The sequence below is a fragment of the Sesamum indicum genome, linkage group LG2 (assembly GCF_026168435.1).
Source record: "Sesamum indicum cultivar Baizhima isolate 11 linkage group LG2, ASM2616843v1, whole genome shotgun sequence".
NCBI lineage: Eukaryota > Viridiplantae > Streptophyta > Magnoliopsida > Lamiales > Pedaliaceae > Sesamum > Sesamum indicum.
Genome location: NC_142658.1, coordinates 4,461,481 through 4,481,925, shown reverse-complemented (window position 1 = coordinate 4,481,925; position 20,445 = coordinate 4,461,481). Strand labels below are relative to the sequence as shown.

General features: G+C 36.3%; 4 protein-coding genes across 5 annotated transcripts; 2 read left to right on the top strand and 2 right to left on the bottom strand.

Annotated features, from left to right (window-relative positions):
• Positions 1-2,538: 2,538 nt before the first annotated feature.
• On the bottom strand, positions 2,539-3,427 carry LOC105179543 (vacuolar iron transporter homolog 2). Its single transcript, XM_011103197.3, has one exon. The coding sequence runs from the start codon at positions 3,353-3,355 to the stop codon at positions 2,690-2,692; it is 666 nt and encodes a 221-aa protein (XP_011101499.1). The 5' UTR covers positions 3,356-3,427; the 3' UTR covers positions 2,539-2,689.
• Positions 3,428-8,339: 4,912 nt separating this feature from the next.
• Positions 8,340-12,817, top strand: LOC105179533 (transcription factor VIP1). Its single transcript, XM_011103188.3, has 4 exons — positions 8,340-9,139; positions 9,536-9,668; positions 12,059-12,143; positions 12,286-12,817. Exons 1-4 carry the CDS (start codon positions 8,631-8,633, stop codon positions 12,537-12,539), a joined length of 981 nt encoding a protein of 326 aa, XP_011101490.1. The 5' UTR covers positions 8,340-8,630; the 3' UTR covers positions 12,540-12,817.
• A 1,142-nt stretch (positions 12,818-13,959) lies between these two features.
• Positions 13,960-16,554, top strand: LOC105155430 (abscisic acid 8'-hydroxylase 3). Its single transcript, XM_020698891.2, has 9 exons — positions 13,960-14,153; positions 14,244-14,562; positions 14,652-14,804; positions 14,930-15,196; positions 15,277-15,363; positions 15,452-15,530; positions 15,633-15,739; positions 15,830-15,948; positions 16,141-16,554. Exons 1-9 carry the CDS (start codon positions 13,960-13,962, stop codon positions 16,229-16,231), a joined length of 1,416 nt encoding a protein of 471 aa, XP_020554550.1. The 3' UTR covers positions 16,232-16,554.
• A 272-nt stretch (positions 16,555-16,826) lies between these two features.
• Positions 16,827-20,045, bottom strand: EMB1075 (Pyridoxal phosphate (PLP)-dependent transferases superfamily protein). Of its 2 annotated transcripts, none has more exons than XM_020698889.2 (6): positions 19,885-20,045; positions 19,432-19,773; positions 18,585-18,816; positions 18,297-18,490; positions 18,004-18,140; positions 16,827-17,511 (listed from the first exon to the last, which is right to left on the bottom strand). In XM_020698889.2, the coding sequence occupies exons 2-6, from the start codon at positions 19,763-19,765 to the stop codon at positions 16,945-16,947; spliced, it is 1,464 nt and encodes a 487-aa protein (XP_020554548.1). In that variant the 5' UTR covers positions 19,766-19,773; positions 19,885-20,045; the 3' UTR covers positions 16,827-16,944. The 2 variants fall into 2 exon arrangements, with proteins under 2 accessions (XP_020554548.1, XP_020554544.1); XM_020698885.2 differs by having other exon boundaries at positions 19,432-19,776; positions 19,885-20,040.
• Positions 20,046-20,445: the final 400 nt, after the last annotated feature.

Below are 20,445 nucleotides of genomic sequence, written 5' to 3'. Positions count from 1 at the left end.
AACCACAATAACAAAGGTGGGGAGTCGTAAATACAATCAAAAAACCAAACGACACATCCAAGTTAGACTAAAGTCTATAAGGGCATTAGTGTCAGACAGAGTAATAGGCATTGACTTTGTGGGAACAAAGGACAATGTGGCTGATCCTTTGACGAAAGGATTGAATCTGTCACAAGTTCATAAGTCTAGATTGGGGATGGGACTGAAAACCTATGAGTGATATATCTACGACGGCAACCCAACCTTTTAAGTGGAGATCCCACAAAAAAGGTTCAATGTGGTATCAACAAGTCGTAAGGGTATGTCAGAGCACCAAATAGACTAATACTTTGTATTTGGAGCCCCTGAAATTCTGGAAGGTGCTACTGCTGCAAGTATAGTAAGAGTTTAACTCTGAATGGGGTCAAGTCTTATAAGACGAGATGCTAGCAGTGCATCCCTGGAGACGCCCAACTAAGTGAATGTCGTTGTTTGGCCGCAACTAAGGAATTGGGTTATTCCTGAAAGCATTCATGAACAGGATCAGGACACATGGCCTAAGTGTCAACCCTAAAGATCAACACAAAGCTGGTGGCTTGTTGTTACTGACAGACGTTGTCACACTTACAGGCTTAAATTCAAGGCTTAGTTCCATTTGACCTGGTGATAACTGACGTCAGATAACTTAGACAGTGGTTCAAACCGGAAGGTACCATTGTTGAAAGCAAGTCATGGAAACTTGAGTTCAAATCCATGAATTTGTGGGGGATTATTGAGATTTTTCAAAGGTTTTCTTGAAATTCAAAGATTTGAATGAGGAAGGAAAAAGGAGTTGCATTTCAATTACCTCTTTAAGCAAATCAATTCCCAATGCAGCTGTTTCAATTTTTTTTTTAATAAAGATTTGATTGCAATTCTGCCATTAGTGGAGGATTAATGCTGTAACCTTCAAATTGAATTGAAGGCCATTAAGGCCGTGTAATTTCTACATTCATTTTTTAAGAAATCACCCTCTATATAAAGCTGCATTTTTTCATTTGAGAAAACACAATTTTCAACTTCCTCTCTATTCACTCTCCCGGTGCCCTCTTTCGCTTAGGTATTCATATTCTCAAATTTTGGTATTTGAGTCTCTTGTTTCGATAAGTTTCTGAGTGTTGTTCGAGGTGTTATTCGGTATAGTGCTAAAATCGAAGAACTGTAACCGTCTTATCCTGGGAGAAATTACGTTGCACCCGGTGCACTGCTGATACGGGGCGTATATTTTCTTCAAGGCAAGCAGCTATTCTGCGATTCGGTTAAGTTAACGACTTTAATTGGACTGAGAATTGTTACGATACAATTCTCGTTGTAAGTTTTCGATTTAAATTTCTTGTCGTAAATAGCGTGGTTGCTTTATGTTATTTGTTCCAACGTAATTTTATTACTTTTGATTTCTAAATCCGATTGAAATATTTTAAAACATTGTTTCGATTGCTTGAAACCAATTATTTTTTCCAACACTTTGAACTGTGCAAACGAGGTGACAAGTAGTAATGGAGAATTTACACTGATTGCATCAAATCTTATTGTCTTATTCCTGTTGTTTTTGTTTGAATTTTAAATTTATCAATTATTCACTTGTATTGTGTTGGAATGAATAATATAATTGATTATTTAATAAAAATAAATGCATTTAGAACTAATAAACTATAGTAAAATATATGAATTTTAAGTTAATAATTTCAATATTTTGTGCTAAAAGGCTCTGGAGATTTGAGATACTCTTAAACATAATGAACCATTGAAAATAGTTTTTCTATTTTTAAAATGGAAGATAAATTCGACGTCGAGAATTAGATCATAGTGAATAGGATCAGAATTGTATTAAGGTTAACTCATGGGGGTTCAAATTATTATTTTTGCCTTTCCCATTATAATATATATATATATATATATACATTCTCCCACTATAACCATGTTAGTTTGACTCTCACTTTCCACGTAATCTTGAATTAATTAAACACAATTGTTAATTAAATAGAGAAATAATCTAACTTAGACCAATTAGGACGTGGATCATCCCTACTATTCCCTTTCGAAATAAACCAACAAGCCACCTCCACCTCCACTTGGAGCTTCAGGATTTTGATTCATAAATCAAGCTAAAAGTTTTATAATATTATTTCAAGAAATTAAACAACTTAAATGTTGTTTGAGCACTCATGATTTTTATATTGGAAGCGATATACAGCTATTCATTTTTGTTTTAGAAAGCGGTCGACTACTTTTAATAGCCCAAGTATTTGACCGTCTTTTCTATAATGATATTGATATTTTTAATAGATGTATATGTAACTTTTTAAAAAAGTAGAGATAATTTATGTGGAAATGACGATTGTAAAATGATGAAGATAATTTATTTAAATAAATTATAGATTAATGGGTATAAATGTAATTATTTTCAAGTAATATAACTTTTTTGGTAATTTTGTTAATTTTAATATGATTTTAGATGAATTGATTTTTAAGGATTTTGGTATATTCCGGACTCGGGAGGAGCTGCAATACATGGGGAAGTAGATCATCATCAGCTTTTATTATTCTATATTAGTTTAAATAGAAATAATTTTCATTAAACCAACACCCCACAAGTAGAAAAACAGAAAATTTAACATATATATATATATAAATATTCGTCCTAGCTACAGAATTACTTATTCACTGTACTCTACAGGCCTCTGGATCCAATCAGCTTTGTCAAACCAAACGTGACGGCCATGGCCAGCCACCCTCCAACCAGAACCCTGGCAGATGACCGCACCACCGGCGCACGCCCCAACGCCGCCCCTAACCATCCAAACACCACCAGAGCAACACTGACTGCCGCTACTACCGCTGCAATCCTCACCCTGTACTCCCTTATGAAAGAAGCAGCCAGCAGCGGGACCATAGCACCCACTGAGAAAGCCAGCGCAGATGCTGCAGCTGCCTGGACAGGATTGGGCAAGCTCTCCCGATCTTCAGCGCTCTCCTCCGCAACACCTGCCGCTGCCCTTTTCTTGTCCCTCTTAATTTGGGCCAATTCTATGTCAAGCTGTGAATAAACCGACACGAATTCTCCAATGGCCATGGAACAAGCCCCGGCGACCAGGCCAGCGAAACCTGTCAGGATCATGGCCTTGATGTCTTGTTTCACAGCACCAACGCCCATCATCAGAGATGCAGTCGAGACAAGCCCGTCGTTAGCGCCTAGCACCGCTGCTCGCAGCCACTGGGAACGTTTCGAGTAGTCGAATTCTTGGCTGTCTTCGAGGTCTAAGGTGGTTTGAGGAGCGGGCGCCTCGACAGCGAGAGGGAATTTGGAATCAGGGTTTTGCGTTTGGTTGGAAGCCATTAAGAGAAATTTGGAGTTGAGGATTTGATTATTATAAGAATGCTGAGGAGATGAGTGTGGTTGGCACACGCCTTCGTCTACGCTATTTATAGACGAGAAAAGTGAAATTTGCAGTGGAGGGAAAAAGGGGGGAGTGTGTGCGGGGGTTGATTATTCAATAATTCTTATTAAAATAGAATAACAACTTAATTATATCTTTTGAGCAACTGAATTCTAAACGTATGATCAGAATGCATTCGTAATTTTGTGTAGAGGTAATTGAAATAAATTTTGGTATATAAAAAATTAGAATGTCAAGTGGTATTGCTAATTAAAGACAGATCCTTAATTAGTTAATGGTTTTTTATTTGGATAGTAATTATTGAATTTCTTTGATATTTTGGTTCAGTATTTTGATAAACCAATTTTTTTTGTTGTAAAGATTAAAAAAAATAGTTAGAAATATTAAATAATAAAAATTATGATTATACTTTTAATTTATTTGTTTGTTTTTAGTAAGTAAAATTTAAAATAATTAACAGAAATAGAAATTAATATAAAAGTATGCAAAATTACTATTTATGTTAAGTACAGTTCAATAAATTAAACCGAAATTTTATATTCCAGCTCTGGATACGTATCCAATTATGTTGGATTGATTATTAAATTGTGAACACCCTGAATCGTGTAATGAATCATGAGAATAATTTTTATCATAAGAATAAATTCTTTTCAAAATCAAAGCAACAGTACGTGAATCGGAATTTCGTATTGAACAATTTGAGCAAGTGGTAAAGCAATTATCTGGACCTTTACCAGACCTTTTAACTTTTCATCACAACCCCCACAAGTGGTATTCCTAATTAAAGACAGATCCTAGCTATATGTGTATATATATATGCAGCTTACTTATTAATTGATGTTCAAGAAATCACAATTAACGAAAATATATCAATACATATATGTATTTTATTTTTGATAATCTAAAATGCAATTACATGTCCGAAACAAACAAAATATTGGTAAAAGAAAGCCATTTGATGCTCTTTCTTGTCTGATGCAGAACAAAATTGCGAGGTAACAGACAAGTACCGTTCACATGCTTTCTCTGTTCTTGCAGGAAAGAGTTGCACCTTGGGGAAGGTAGGAAGTGATCTATATCTGCACGCAGAACACCAGACGATGGTGTTCTTTCCCCATAGTTTTCAAGTGTACAAATTGATAAGTTACGGTTTTTAAAAGCAAAAAGGATATGATGCTACTGTACTGATCTCGTCGACTGCTTCATGAGGATTCAGATATGGAGAAGAATAATTCGTGTCTTTTTCCCACTAATTAGTCGCTTGGATTAATATTTAAAGTTGCATGAACACAAGTTGGGCATTTCGTTCATGGGATAAAACATGCATAGCTACGTTTTATATATCAATCATTGATCAACCAGTCATTACGTATGGTCAAATTTTGAATTCAATGATATGATATAATTTATATTGTTTATATAATATCAAGATTTTAGATATTTTATAAGTAAATTAACATCCAATCACTTTTTTTTTTATTCATGTTAAATCTGAAAACCCTAGAATTTAATGATTTAGTACACCTTTAAGCAAATTAAAGCACATCATTTGTTCGGAACCCTACTCCTTTAACAAAAGATAGAAAAAGAGAAAGAAGAATAAAGGCAAATTTAAAGTTATCAATCAGGGCAATCTCGTTTATTGCTGACACTTCCTAAACCCTAATGCAATGGATTTTCAGAAAACGAAAGAATATACTAATCATGTGTCATGTCGACAGTCGGGACCTTTTCCATCTGTGCCCAAAATGATCAAGACGAATTTATGATCTCTTCTCTCGTGCGTTCTTAAATTAAGAAATTAATCGTGACTTTATTCAATTGACAAGAAATTATTAGAAAAAAGCAGGCAGTCGGGAGAATATATATATAATTTAGTAAATTAATCAATAATAATCACTTTGTTGAAAGCATTTGTTCATACAATATGGGCTTGTAACCCAATGCTCAAAACATGTTTGAATCAATACAAAAATAATAACGACATATATATTTCTTGTAAAACAATGGAGCGTTAGTAACGCAATTAATAAAAATTTTATTTACTAATTAGTTCGACGCTGATTTTAACATTAAATTTTTTTGTAACAGCCATTTTCTTGAACTGAATGAATTACTATATGCAAACTTGAAAAAAAATCAATTTTTTATTGTTGAATTATATATATGTATTCCAATGATGAATGAGAGCAGGAGCACCTAATTTATGGCGACATGAGCATTTCACAATGGATTGCTGAAGAGGAAAGCACTAGTGATTAAAGAAGGAAAAGGGTAGAGACACAAATTGTTGGGGATGAGATAATATTTCTAAATTGGATGGAGTGTGGTTTCCACACGAATGCCACCAACACTCCCAATGTCTTATTCAATTCCCATGTAGATGTGACTTAGCTATTCAATCTTTTTGGCTGTTGAATTTATTTATTCAATTTATTGATATTAATATATTTATGTAAAAAAAATATTCAATATTTCTTTTTTCATAATGAGATAATTATAATATTAATAAAAAATTTTGTTTTGCTATTTTCGGGAGAAGAAGAGACATACCATTAATAATGACAACCTAACTATTTTCATCACACAACATTCGTATTCATGTTCAGCATCAAACATATCAAATATCAATGCGTGAGCGTTAATTAACAACACGGCAATTGTGATCATTTATAATTAAAGAATTGTGTATAATAGCAGAAACTATGCGCAGTCAAATATCAAATATTAGCTAAGTAAAACTTTTCAGATCACTTATTAATAAATTTGAAACTATTCAACAACAATCAATGTATGTTGACATCCAACATGATTATTGCTTATAAAACATGCACGTAAAGCAAATGGGGGCTTCCCACTTTATGAAATTGAAAAATATAGGATCAGTTAATGGATGGTTCCACTACCATTATGTCCAAAAATAAAATAAAATTATGCACTACATTATGATAATCGATAATTTAAGAACAATAATAAAATAATGTTATGTACGAATATCGTTTAATTTTTTACTGACATTATGATAAACTATGTACAAATAACGTTATGTATCATGACTAACATTTCATATAAGTATTAGCGATCACGTTTAATATTAATAAATATAGTTCACATAATGTTAATTATAATTCATATTATTTAAATTTGCTCCCGACAACATTAAGATTTCCTATTTGCAGTTGAAAAATAAAGACGGGCATGTGGTAGACAATGTGTTTAATAGGAAAGCACATGTCTCTCTATGTTTGTCAATGTGTAACAATTAAAGTGCGGAAATATGGAATTATGAGCAGCAAAATATATACAAAGAGGGACATGAACATACAGTTTGATCATTGATGATAGGCTAATTATTGTCCATATATCTTTTAAGTGGAGAAATAGAAATAAAGCATTTCATGGTGGTGAGCTATATACCAAACTAATGAAGCTCTACTTTTGCTCCTTTAGGTATGCAGGATACACGAGTTGTTGCACGTAGGAGACACTTAGCCAATTAAGTGTGTCGGTGTAGGAAAATTTTCTAATTTAAATTAGGTTTCACTGAATAATTCAATCACATGGTAAGTGTATTATACTTATTAAATTTGTAATATGATTTGTTATTTTTCTTAAATTATATATCAATCACACGACAAGCGAATATATAATTACACTTGTCGTATAATTGGTCAAAGTTTGGTCAAACTCAACTCTAAGTAGAATTTTTATAGATATATATCTCTTTTTATACAAAATTTACGTTGAAAAAGATACGTTTCTGTGTATAAAATATTGCAAAATGAATAAATTTTGATGGTAGAAATACAATTACCAAAAAAAAGGAGATGCTTAAAAGTCGTGTACATATATATTATATCGATCTAGTTAATTCAAATATTTAATGATACATAATTGTTAACATTATTTCTCAATTTATTACAAAACCCTAAAAGGATAAAGATTAAAGTATATTAATCAATACATGGACATGGGAATTACATCAAGAATAATTAAGGGGCAAAATGTATTTTACCTTTTTTCCAAAAGAAAAATACATTCTCTTCTTAATTTAAGAAAATTTAAAAAATACAAAAAAATAAAAAGTATTATATTTGTATATATATTAAGGATAATTACACTGCCCTTTCTTGAGATTTATACCAATATATTGTATGTCAAATAAATTTTTTTAGATCAAACAACACAAATCAAGAGTATTAAATATAATTTTTAAAATTAAAAAAAATTACGTACGATTACATCAAATTTAAAAAAAAAAAAGGGATAATGTAATTATGTGTATATATTATATTTGGTTTTACGTACAACTGAGATGTTATCCTGAAGTAAAGACTAAAGAAGTTTAAGTGATAAGTTTTGGTCTTATCATAGTTGCTTTCATTGAAATGCATTATCTTAAATCTTTTTTAGCTGAAGGGGACATCTCTATATTCCTGTTTTTTTTATTCTCCTTCCAATTTTAAAAAAGTATTGACTAATTAATGATATTTTGATTTTTTAAGCTTGTCGAATTATTTTTCTTTATTTCATATTAAATTTATATTTAAAAATGAAAAGGGTTAACTTCAATTTCGTTTTTATTCTCAAACCATTTTGAAATAAAATCTCTAAGCTTTATGAACAAAAATCATATAATGTATGTAATTATTATAAAGAATTGAAATTGTGTCCCTTATTATATGACAAGTATAATATAATTGCTATATGAAATCGATTAAAAATAATCAATCAGATGTGAAGTATATATATCCATTTAGGTGGGCTGGACCAATTTACCTATGTCCAAATTGGGCTTAGATATTTGTAATTACATGGCCCAGACTCCAGTTCTTAGGGTTAAAACAAACAATACTAATATGATCATCCTCCTCAATATATATGTATAACACATTTCCCAGTTTCTGAAAACTTTCCATCTGTCCAACCAAACAACACCTTACTTTATTATTTTCTTACAATATTTAAAAGCAGAAAAGTCATGGGCTGGGCCCAATTTGTTTCCACCCAGCCGCCAACTGCCACATGGGTGTTGGGCAAAGCGGTAAGGTGGGTCCCCCAGTCCTCCAATTTAGTCGAATTCATAATTCGACCCCCAAAACTTTTTTCAACTCTCCTTTCCGCTTGACCAACTCCTCTCTCTCACGCAGAAACCCCCCCGAAACATTCACAAAATTCTGATCGATTCATCATTGTTACACTCCCAATAATGAAATGATGGACCCCAAGTTCGGCGGGAAGCCCGTATACGGGAGCCCCTATGCACCGGGTCGAACGGACTTGGACCAGATGCCCGATACACCGACTCGCGGGGCCCACCACCGCCGGGCGCACTCTGACACCTTCTTCCGTTTCCCTGACCTCGACGACATTCTCCTCGATGATGTTGTAGCTGACTTCAACCTCGACCTCCCCCAAACCCCTCCTTCCCTCTTCCCCACTGGGCCGCCGCCCCAGTTCAGCAAGACCAACGAGACCAAGCCCATGGCTCATTTAAGGAGCTTGTCGGTGGATGCAGACTTCTTTGAAGGGCTTGGATTGGACGGCCCGTCGCCGGTGGGGGGGGCGGCGGAAGTGGGTTCTGGGTCTAGACACAGACATAGCAATTCGATGGATGGGTGTTCCAGTGCAACGTCGTCTGAGGTGGACTCTAATGCGAAGAAGACTATGGCTGCTGATAAACTAGCGGAGCTTGCTTTGATTGACCCCAAGAGAGCCAAGAGGTTTGACCTTAGTGATCATGAATTTATATGAACTGAGTTGTGATATTTTTGAACTTTTGGTAGTGTTTCTTGAAGTTCATGGTTGGTTTTTCAATTGTGTTTCTTGAATTTTATCTTCTTTACTTCCTTGAATCATGGAAATGAAAAAGGACAAGTCATGGAAACGAAAAGGCAACGCGTAATGTGACTTGGTCAAGTTTGTCATTTTGATTTAAGGAACACCTTCACACACATGGAGTTATCCAAGACTTTTATTTCAATATTCGGTTGAGAATCCATAAGATGTTCGTCATGTAATTACAAGATACATTTCATATTCATATATACTTACTTTAATGCCCATATATATTGTTGGTAGTATTGCATGTTTGATCTGGAGAATTGCTGTCTTTATAGGATACTTGCAAATAGACAATCTGCTGCACGATCCAAAGAGAGAAAAACGCGATACACAAGTGAGCTGGAGAGGAAAGTACAAACTCTTCAGACTGAAGCAACCACCCTCTCGGCTCAGATCACATTGTTGCAAGTATGTCCACTGTTGGATTGATACTTAAAAATAATATTTGCTTAGTAACTTTTCTAATTACAACAAATGGAACTGCTAGCTCAACTGTGTAAGAATTCTTTTGAGATCAATTGACTTAGAATGCTCAACTAATGACGTTGATTTTCCATTAAACAAAACATTCAAACTCAATACCACAACGCATTATCCTGTAGAAAATTATGGATCTAGTCTGAATAGCAAAGGTTTGCAACAGATTCAATTCTTGTTGAGACTCCTAAGGACAGTATTACCATGATTGGACTTCTCGGTTCACTAGAGGGGTGAATCTTTAAAAAGTTGTCTGACTGCCGACGCAGTTAGGCTCACCAAACATTTAGTTCTTGTGTAAATTACTTAACACTGAGGCTTTTGTCATGATAAGCGATGCGGTGGTTAAACACTGGAAAAGCGTTCCTTTTTCTGCTGCCCCTTTACTGCTCAGTTGATAGGGAAGGTATGTCTCAGATACATGTGCAATGCTGATGGGGAAGTCATTCTGAATCATGTGTTTGCAGAAACAGGAATCTGAAAAATACAGCATTGAAATGCTTTCATGCATTCCTTCTTGCATCTAATTTGGTTATGGTGGATCCTAATTAAGAAACTATAGCATCTTGGTGAATTGCTTATCTTTTGTGTATGATGCATCTTGTCTTGCTAGGATCTTTGCTTTTGTGTTTTAATGTTGTTGCTAGAAGTATTATGACCTTTATTGATGCATTTCTTTAGAACTGCTGATGTGCTGTATATGTTGAATTATTACGAAGTTATGAAGCTTTCTATGAGCTGAGTCATTTAGCAATCGTAACCTATGTGTCAGTCGTTCATTTCTATATTGCATTAGGAATTAGACCATGATTAGCCTAACAATTATGAAGATAAGGAACTTGCTTATAGAAACTAAACTAAGATATTAGTAAAAACATAAAAAATGGAGTTTTTTGTTTTAGACTCAACTGTTATCAAGTGTACAAAATAGAAGTTATTTAATTACTGAAAATGATTGTTGTGAAGTTTGGACTTATTGTAAATTCAGGTTGATTAGCCATATTTAAAGTTTAGAAGAAATGCTTGAAAATTTGTTCTCAGTTCTTGCAGTTACAAAGCTATTAAGGTCAATCTAAGATTACTATTAAGTCTCTTGTGATTAGTGAGATTGAAGCTGTTACATATTAGTAGTATCAGTTACTGCCGAGATGCTAAACAGCCAAATATTCTTGCTGTAGGACAAACTTATTTATGATTTGGGGATAAATTTGACAGGAGCAACCAGGGTAACTATAGGATTCTTGCTAAAAGGGAGCAATGGAGATTGACAAATAGTGGGTTTTGGCAAGTAGTTCTTGACTACTGGATGCTATAACCTTTCTTGAAATAGACATATCACCATTTCATTCTAAAATCGCCTTTCCTTAAAATAAAGTTTCTCGGCACTATGCTTAGGAGCGAGAATGAAAACCTGCGCCAGTTGCTTAAAATTTCAACTATCTTAAACAACATAGTGCCAATTCATATTCTTATTACCCTATCATGAATTTCTTATACCTGATAAAGGTGATATCTTTTCGTTGCCGAGTTGCTATTCAATGTTAACCCAGAGGTGGCTTCCACCTCTGGCTGGCACATTATGGACCCTATTCGTGTAAGTAGTTGGACGCTTCAATCCCAATTTGGCAATAGACTACGGTATGCAAGACAAATGAGCCCTAGGAATACTCAGCTAGGCTCAGTAACCTTATTGCATGTTAACACTACAAGCTTCGTGATTGTTCTGCACAGCAAACATACAAAGGGAACCAAAGCAGTCAATAAGTGATACATGATGTGCTTGTTTCTCTTCCTGTTTTTTTATCTCTTTCCTAAGAATATTACCCCAGTAACCAAATTTGAAATACTAATGTTAGGTGGTAGGAATTATATATCATTGTTTTTAAGTCAGTTCATCAGAGGCCCCAAAACTGTTTTAATGGTCTTTTCTAACTAGGCCTGAAAGTGCTCCAGTATGAGGAAATGACAAGATATAGTATCGCATCTCGAATTCTAATCAATGAATATTTGGTTGTCAATCCAATAGACCAGCTCACACAAAAATCTGAAGGGGCCTCAAGTCACCTGTGTCAGCCCCTAGGCCTCCAAAAGAAGGAATGAAGAAAAACTCAAGTAATACCGAGCTAAATAGCCTTAAAGGACTGCCAAATGAGGGAATGACCAATATAAACATACATTTCACTTTCAAATCCTACCACTTGAAGCGCTCCCTTTACTAAAGCACATGTGCGAATCTTTTATGGGCCTCAACTCACCTGCACCCCCCCCCCCCAGCCCAGGTTTGGAAAACAAACTTATTTGTATCATGTCATAAAATGCAGAGAGACACTACCGGCTTAACAGTTGAGAATAAGGAACTTAAACTGAAGTTACAAGCGATGGAACAGCAAGCACACCTTAGAGATGGTATGCATTCCTCTATGTTATTTTTACTTGTCAAGTATCTCTTATCCCTCCCACTTTTGATAGCTTTCTACAACAGAGTTTCTTAATGTTCTTGTGGTCAATAAAATTTATATGTGCACTGCTCCCTCTATGTGAATTTTAGCTCTGAATGAAGCATTGAGGGATGAACTGCAGTGGCTCAAGATTGCAGCCAGCCAAGGTCCTGGTGTCAACGGAAACAACAGAGGATCAACTTCTCAACTTTCCTCCCAGCCTCCAATCCCTTACTTTGGTAACCACCACCCGCAACAGCAGCAGCAACAGAGACCACTTCACACGCCTCATACCAGCTCCAATAATCCTAGACTCGGTGGGCAGTCCCAAGCCAGCTTCCAGGATTTTAATCAGAGGGTTTGATGACATCTCAAAAGACACAGCTGGTGTCAATTGGAACTTGGAAACAAACGTCATTTCTCCCGCTAGGCTTTTGTGTATAAAAGATGTATACATGATTACAGCTAGAGGTTGTGACAGGTGTTGCTTGCTCAGCCCTTTATATCATACACACTAGATCTGTTTGCCAATAGGGCATATAAATGATACGATATAAATGTAGTAGTTTAGATGGCGACAAGTACCTAAACTGAATGACCATCTTGTTATTCTTTTGTGACGAGTTAAAAGATTTCTTCTTATTTTCCTTTTGTCCATTTTCCTCTTCTGTTTCCCCATTTATTGGCAGATCCCAGTTCCCTGTCAAATACACGTATATATCCAACAGCTGGAAGTACAGGAACTCCAAGTTGGCCTAGAGGAAGTGCTGAGGGTCCAGGCTCATATTTTATCTTGTCATTCTTATTTGTTTACTTCTCTGAGATGGAAAAGCTGCTAAAGAACAATTAATTTTCAGCAGAAACTTCAGAAGTCTTTTATTTTAGTCCTGGTTGTAAGCAGTAGGTACTTAAAAATTTAAATTGCTTGTGGAGAGCAATTGTTATCCCGAGATGACGGAGTCTGAGAACTGAGTTTTAAGTTACAATATATAAAGGCAGTTGTATTATACTGTTCTCTTCGCAGGCCATCGTTGTTAGAAACCGTCAAGATTCAAAAATCTATGTTAGAGCCAAAATTTGAACATGCAGTTATTACTTCCAAGAACCCATAGTTTCTAGCCTGCCCTGATAAATTATCTATAATCTTTGGTCTTTCTTTATCTTGCCGCATACGTCGTACGTGACAAACGGCTATCATAGAATAAGACTAGAAATTTTATGTTTGTATCGCTTGATCACAAATTCACATTGCAAAAATTAGCCATTTCCAATGGATGGTGAGCAGGACTCATGGAAGGAGAAGCAGCTGTTTACGTTTAAAAATTATAGAATATGGTAGTATAGTCGGCAAAACAAATTGAACATCACTATCATGTGAGATACAAACCTTATTCATCATTAGCCAAATAAAAGAAGCATTTGAAGGAGAAAACAAGAATATCTGGCAACAATTGATTCCCCTACTAAGTGGAGTTTTAACGTACGTGAAGAACACGAACACCAGCCTCCTTACATTTGGATCGAACGAAGATCAAGGAAAGCAAGGATGTCATCTTCAACAAGGAATGCATGAAACTATGAAATTGTCATCAGAGTAATCACCAAATATTTTGATATGGTCGAGGACCTTTTGACCATCTCTATATAATATGCTGCTCCCACCATAAGTCAGCAAGAAAAGGTCAGATAAATAGGATTCCCCAGTTCAAAGGGTCCTCGAAACTGGCCCTAGGATTCCATCTGATCAACAGCTTCAAATTTTAGAGCACTTGCTGGAGATAGTCATGTTAACTTTAGTGGCACTCTTCTTGGTTTTCATTTTCTCAGCATTGTTGCTGCAAAAATGGAGTGCTCCCACAAAAATGGACAGGATTCCAGGAAGTATGGGATGGCCTTTTGTAGGGGAGAGTTTCTCTTTTCTGTCTGATTTTTCGAGCCCAGCTGGTATATTCAGCTTCATGCAAAAGAGACAGCAGAGGTAATAGTATATCAGTAGAATCAACTGAATTCTGAAATTTGGAAAACAGATTTGTGTTGATCTTGATGTTTCCATGGATCTCTGCATTAGGTATGGGAAGGTGTTTAAAAGTTATGTATTGGGGAGATTTACTGTTTTCATGACTGGGAGAGAAGCAAGCAAGATTTTGCTAACAGGCAAAGATGGGCTAGTGAGCCTAAACCTCTTCTATACAGGGAAGCAGGTTCTTGGTCCGACGAGCTTGCTTCAACAGACTGGAGAAGCACACAAGAGACTCCGACGACTGATTGGAGAGCCTCTCTCAGTCGATGGCCTGAAAAAGTATTTCCCTTTCATCAATAAATTGGCTGTGGAGACGTTGGATCACTGGTGTGGGCAAAAAGTTCTGGTTCTTGAAGAGGCTTCCACGGTTGATCTTTGGACCTGTGATATGTATATATGTTTAATAGATCTATGTTTATATGTGCATTGATTCTGAAGTAGATGAGTCTTTTGCAGTTCACACTGAAGGTGATAGGCCACATGATAATGAGCTTGGAGCCGACTGGTGAGGAACAAGAAAAGTTCAGAGCCAATTTCAAGATCATTTCTTCCTGTTTTGCCTCTTTGCCATTTAAAATCCCAGGAACTGCTTTCTATCGCGGCATCAAGGTATCATACATTATTAAGAACGAGATTTAGAATTGAACAAGACTAATAATCAGCTAGAGTGTAAAACAGCTTATTTCAGAGGAGAGTTTTAGAAATTATGCTGATAGATTGGTACATCTTGATAGGCTCGTGATAGGATGTATGCCATGTTAGACTCTACCATTGCCCAAAGGAGAAAGGGAGAAAGCTTCCAACAGGATTTCCTCGAATCCCTGTTAAAGAAGCACAGCAAAGACAGCTCAGAGCAGGACGATGACAATAAGCTTACAGATAAACAATTGAAGGACAACATATTAACCTTGCTGGTTGCTGGTCATGATACCACTACAGCTGCTTTGACATGGCTAATCAAATTTCTTGAAGAAAATCCTGCTGCATTAGAACGTCTAAGAGTAATATTCTCACATATCACCTTAACATATCATCATTTAGTTAAATGCAGAAACTAAAAACTCGAGACGAGGCTGTGCAGGAAGAACATCAGAAAATCCGAAGTAGCAGAGAAGATGGGACAAACCTTACCTGGGCAGAAGTGAACAATATGCCATACACTGCAAAAGTTAGTGGCAGGCTAAACACTCACCCTTTACGCGATTTATGGTAATTTAAGGTTAAAAAGCTGAACCTTGCCTCATCAATTTTTACAGGTCATCAGTGAAACTCTTAGGAAAGCAACAATCTTACCCTGGTTTTCAAGAAAAGCTGCCCAGGACTTTGATATTGATGGTATAAGCCATGCAGATTTGATTGTTTAATAGATTATTAGTTTCTGCAAGAGTATGGTGATGAAGCTATTATGAAGGGTGCTAAGTTTCTTCAAACTTGTAGGTTATGAAATTCAAAAAGGCTGGTCTGTAAACTTGGATGTTGTGTCTATCCACCACGACCCCGAGATTTTTCCTAATCCAGAGAAGTTTGATCCTTCCAGATTCGATGTAAGCTTTTCAAGATGCAAAATCGATGTGCGGCTTTCTAACATTTCACATTCCAGACGATAAAGATGTGATCCTTTTTATATATTACAGGAGCCTTTAAAACCATTTAGCTTTCTTGGTTTTGGAAGTGGACCTCGGATGTGTCCTGGAATCAACCTGGCCAAATTGGAAATTTCTATTTTCATCCACCATTTGGTCTGCAGATACAGGTAAGAAATGATGAGGTCTGCTAAGCAAATATGGATGTTTTATGATCTGTACAGACACACACACACAAACACTCAGAAGAATCATAACCTGTATTATCCACCCTCAGCATGGCCATATGCTTACTCTTAGCATCCCATGCAAGAAATTTACAATTTCCATTTGGGTAATTTTGTATTTACCACTCATTGCAGGTGGAGGCCCCTAGAGAAAGATGATTCGGTCCAGCCAACACTTGTGCGAATGCCGAAGAACAAGTACCCTATTGTGGTAGAGTCCCTATAACCAAAATTGCCAGGTCAAGGATGAGGAGGACACCCAACATTTGATGCCATCAATAAAGTTCAAACACACTGGCACTACTATCATGCCTCTATCAGATGAGTCACAGTTGGAAATCGTGGGCGGAAGAGAATGTACTTGGAAATTAGATAGCATATTATAGTATGACCATATGCCATCTTATTTTACTCTGTTCAAGCATTTTTACTGTATTTTGAATACTTGGGCTAGCAAATCATCGTTCTCGTTCAGACATGTCACTAACTAAGACGAGCAGTAATAAGAATTTTCTAATCTAAGTCAATCTGAATAAGTCTTTCCAGCAATTGTTTGATCATATCCATTATAAGGTTGACACAAAAATGCAGATATTAATAACTTGGTGAAAAAATGTCGCAGCAACTTGCTTCCCCATACTCCTGTCTCTAAGCCCTAAACCCTTTTACAAACATTAGTTACCATTCCTTCAAACTATTGAAAATGTTAGCTGCTCAATTACTTTTAACTGTTAAGAATGTCTCCATTACTCTAAATAAAAAGAATCAAGCCTGTCTATTAGCACCTAGTCTTGATTTAAGGCAACCTTTCTATCACGGAGTTAAAGAAAGAAACATATTTTGATTATTGAAATAAACCCGATCAAAAACATCTTCTAAGGAGAAGAGTTTCGCTAGAAAACAACAGAAGCAGAAAAAGTCTTCAAATCAACAAATGCATTACTTGTGAAGAGCACAAGAACAGTTGTTACTTCCAATATCTGCTGCAAGACAAGGGGGGTGAACATTCCCATCTTTATACCAGATTGATCGCCCTTGAATTATTTCATTCAGGAAGAAATCCAGCTTCTCAACGGTGACACTTGGCATTACAACAACATGTGCCATATTTCCCTCGCAAGCTAGTTGCCAACGGCGCACAAACTCTTCATCTCGAGGTCGCTCAAATACCACCGTACTGCTCAATTCATTGAGCATGGCGCTGATCCCTGCTTCCCTAAGTCGGTCTTTCAAGTAGTGAGCATTTCTCAGGCACTTTTGGACTTCTTTTTGGAATCCCTTGTACCCTTTTCTGTTCAAAGTGTACCATAGGAAGATTGGGGCGTGGCCATTCCGGCTTCCCATGATTGTTGCATCTCTGGAGGCAAGATATTCTACATTACTGGAAAGAGCATTTATGTGCTGTAGCCTTGTTAATTGAACACCACAAGGCATTGGGCATCCCACAAACTTGTGGCCGGAGACACTGACACTTCCAATAGGCTTCTTGAATGAAACTTTTGGTGCCTGAATTAGAAACCAAACTACTTAACAAAAGAATGGCAGAACAGACGACTACACTGAAGTCAATGTAATATATAAATAACCACATGAATTATAGACTTTGCAGCTAATAGAAGATGAATGCTAGAGATACAAAACAAAATAGCATCCGTGTCCATCAGCACGCTGGAGATCAGCTTTAACTTTTTCTTATTAAAATGAAACTAGTTCATGTTATCCAGTTCCAGACACTAGACAGATGCATTAATTTTGTGTTTTCATAAGCCAGAATATTTCCTATGGAGTTTATTTCAGAAATTCAATTCCAACAGCACATGTTTCTGCTGTATCTATTAGTCCATCTATAGTTTATTTTCATATGCTACATTAACTATTAGTAAGAGTAATCATGCAACCTATATTGACAAAGCAATAAGGATGGACATACTTTCAGCATACAAAGCTTATGGGTGGGTAAAGGAACACAGAAGACAAATGAAATGGAAAAGTTTGCACCTTTTTAACGAATGGCATCATGAGCCCAAAGAGTGCACCATCACAGTGGATATAGAATCTATCATGTGAATATCCACATTCTTCAAGGGTCTGTATAACAAGGTCAAGATCATCAACAGCTCCTTTAACAGTTGTTCCTGCAGATTGGATTATGAATTGACCAACTTTAGAAATATGATGCAGCAAGAGATACATATTTGCAGGTCTAGCAGGCAAAACCACACATATGCATAAATGTACAGTACAGGTACATGTCTACTTGCAAGCAAAAGGGACAAAGAACAAAGGATCACCTATGTTGACATTGATGATTGCCGGTTTATCTTTGTTAGGAAGCAGCTTTCTTTTAAAATCTGTGCAGTCAATCTCTCCAGTGACCAGAGTTGCAACTTTTACACACTCCATTCTGTACATTCTTGCTGCTTTGAACACGGAATAATGGGACTCCTTTGATGCATATAAAATTCCATCAGGAAACACTTCTCTCCTGTGCATTTTAACAAAGAGTTAGTATCAGAATCGGCTCAAACACCCCTGTAAAGGAATTAGCTGCTCACAGAGACAAAGAAAACAACACTTACCCGACAAGAATCCCATGAAGATTACCCTCAGTTCCACAGTTTGTGATGTATCCCCAGTAATCATTCTTCTCAATCTCCCACAGGCGGGCAAACCAGTCCAGAACACCGACTTCAAATTGTCTTGAGTGCACGCCATAGTTGCTTTCAATGAATGGATCACCGAGGTTGTTGATAGAGAAATGCTGCAACTGAGCAAGTGCACCATAATCAAAATCGAGATTGTACGGATACCCTGTGTAAAAAAGAGCATTTAGGAAAACATTCAGACCAATGAAATTATAGGAGGAACCTGCAAGCTTCATTAAGCAAGTCCAACATAGCTACTTAAAACTACAATATATTTGAAAGCTGAATAGTTAAATAGGCAACCCTATAATGAAAATTAATAAGTTAATTATACATAGGATTCAAGGTCTTGACATACGCTGCCTCATATGCAATGGCAACAAATGATAAGTCTTGCAGGCATCCATCCTACAGCACCCAGATCCATTGGGTACCATTGGATTGCCACTCTCAACTCATTTGTTTGAATTCTTTCACATGAAAATGCAGGCATCAAAATCCAAGAATCCACCTCCCAACGTCCTACTACCCATTTCACAAGTTTACTCATGCCAATTAAGTAAACTTTCATTCTCTCCACCACCATTTCAATAAATTTGGCAATCCAGAACAAAATCAAGCCCATTCACGCGCTTAATTTACATGAACAGTTCAAATCACATCACACTAACAAATTCGCACACTTCACCATCCAATCAAACCACAAAATTGATAAAAGCAGTCTATTATTTCGCAAAACAACTAATCACTAAAGACAGATCAGAAGACCAACACAATATACCTAAATGGTACTTGGTCCGTTCCACAAGGGTTTTCCGGTATCTCGCTAAAACACTGGCCATGTACGCCTCCTTATCCCCAGTAGACTCGTCGTCGGCGTCAGGCTCCGTCACCTCCAGGCAGGTGGTGTGCACGTTCTTGCCTAGAACTATCTCTCTCCCCTTCTCCGCATCATGTCCATTCGAGTCCGCGACCGGCGGCACCGGCTCCGTCACCACGGCCATCGGGTCAAAAGATTCCCCATTTGCCACCCTCAACCGCTCCATAGACTTTCCAATAGCCAAAGATCCGTTTGACGACATCGTCGCGTTAACCTCAACGCCGCTCCCCACCATCACTTTAGCTACTTGAGTTCAACAAAATGCACAAAGTAAAACAACCATCATCCAATTACTATCGCCAACAAAAACAAAAGAAACAGAAAATCAAGAAAATGCGGTACTAATTGAATTACCTCGTAATAAAAATGTAGATGAATATATGGAAAAGCGGAAAGATCGGCCGAATTAGGTGGTGTAAGCTCAGAGGAGAGTACGAGGGGAAATATAGCTGCGCTTGCTGTGTATATATATAGTAATAATAGTAATACTCAATACACGCAACAGTTTGACTGGGATATTTAACGCTTCAAAACGGCGTCGTAGGTACCACCATTTTAGAACGAGGTATGTCCGAGCCAGAAAAAAATCGAGCAGCCGACGTAAGTCTTAAACAACAGCTTTAGATTTTTAGATTAATGGAGAAGTTATTAGTGGACGACTCCAATTATTATATTATACTACCACCAGATTTTTTTAGATTTATAATAATTATAAATATTTTTTAATTATTTTAAAGATTACAAGCGACGAGCCAACATTTTTAGTGTCAATAAAGTTTTTATAATTTTTTAAACACGAAGAATAATTTTAATTATGATAAACCTCAATAATTTTTTTTGTAATTTATCGTAATAAAATAAGTGAATTTTGATAATAAAGTGACGACCTAATTTTTTCTTTTTTAACGCTCAAAA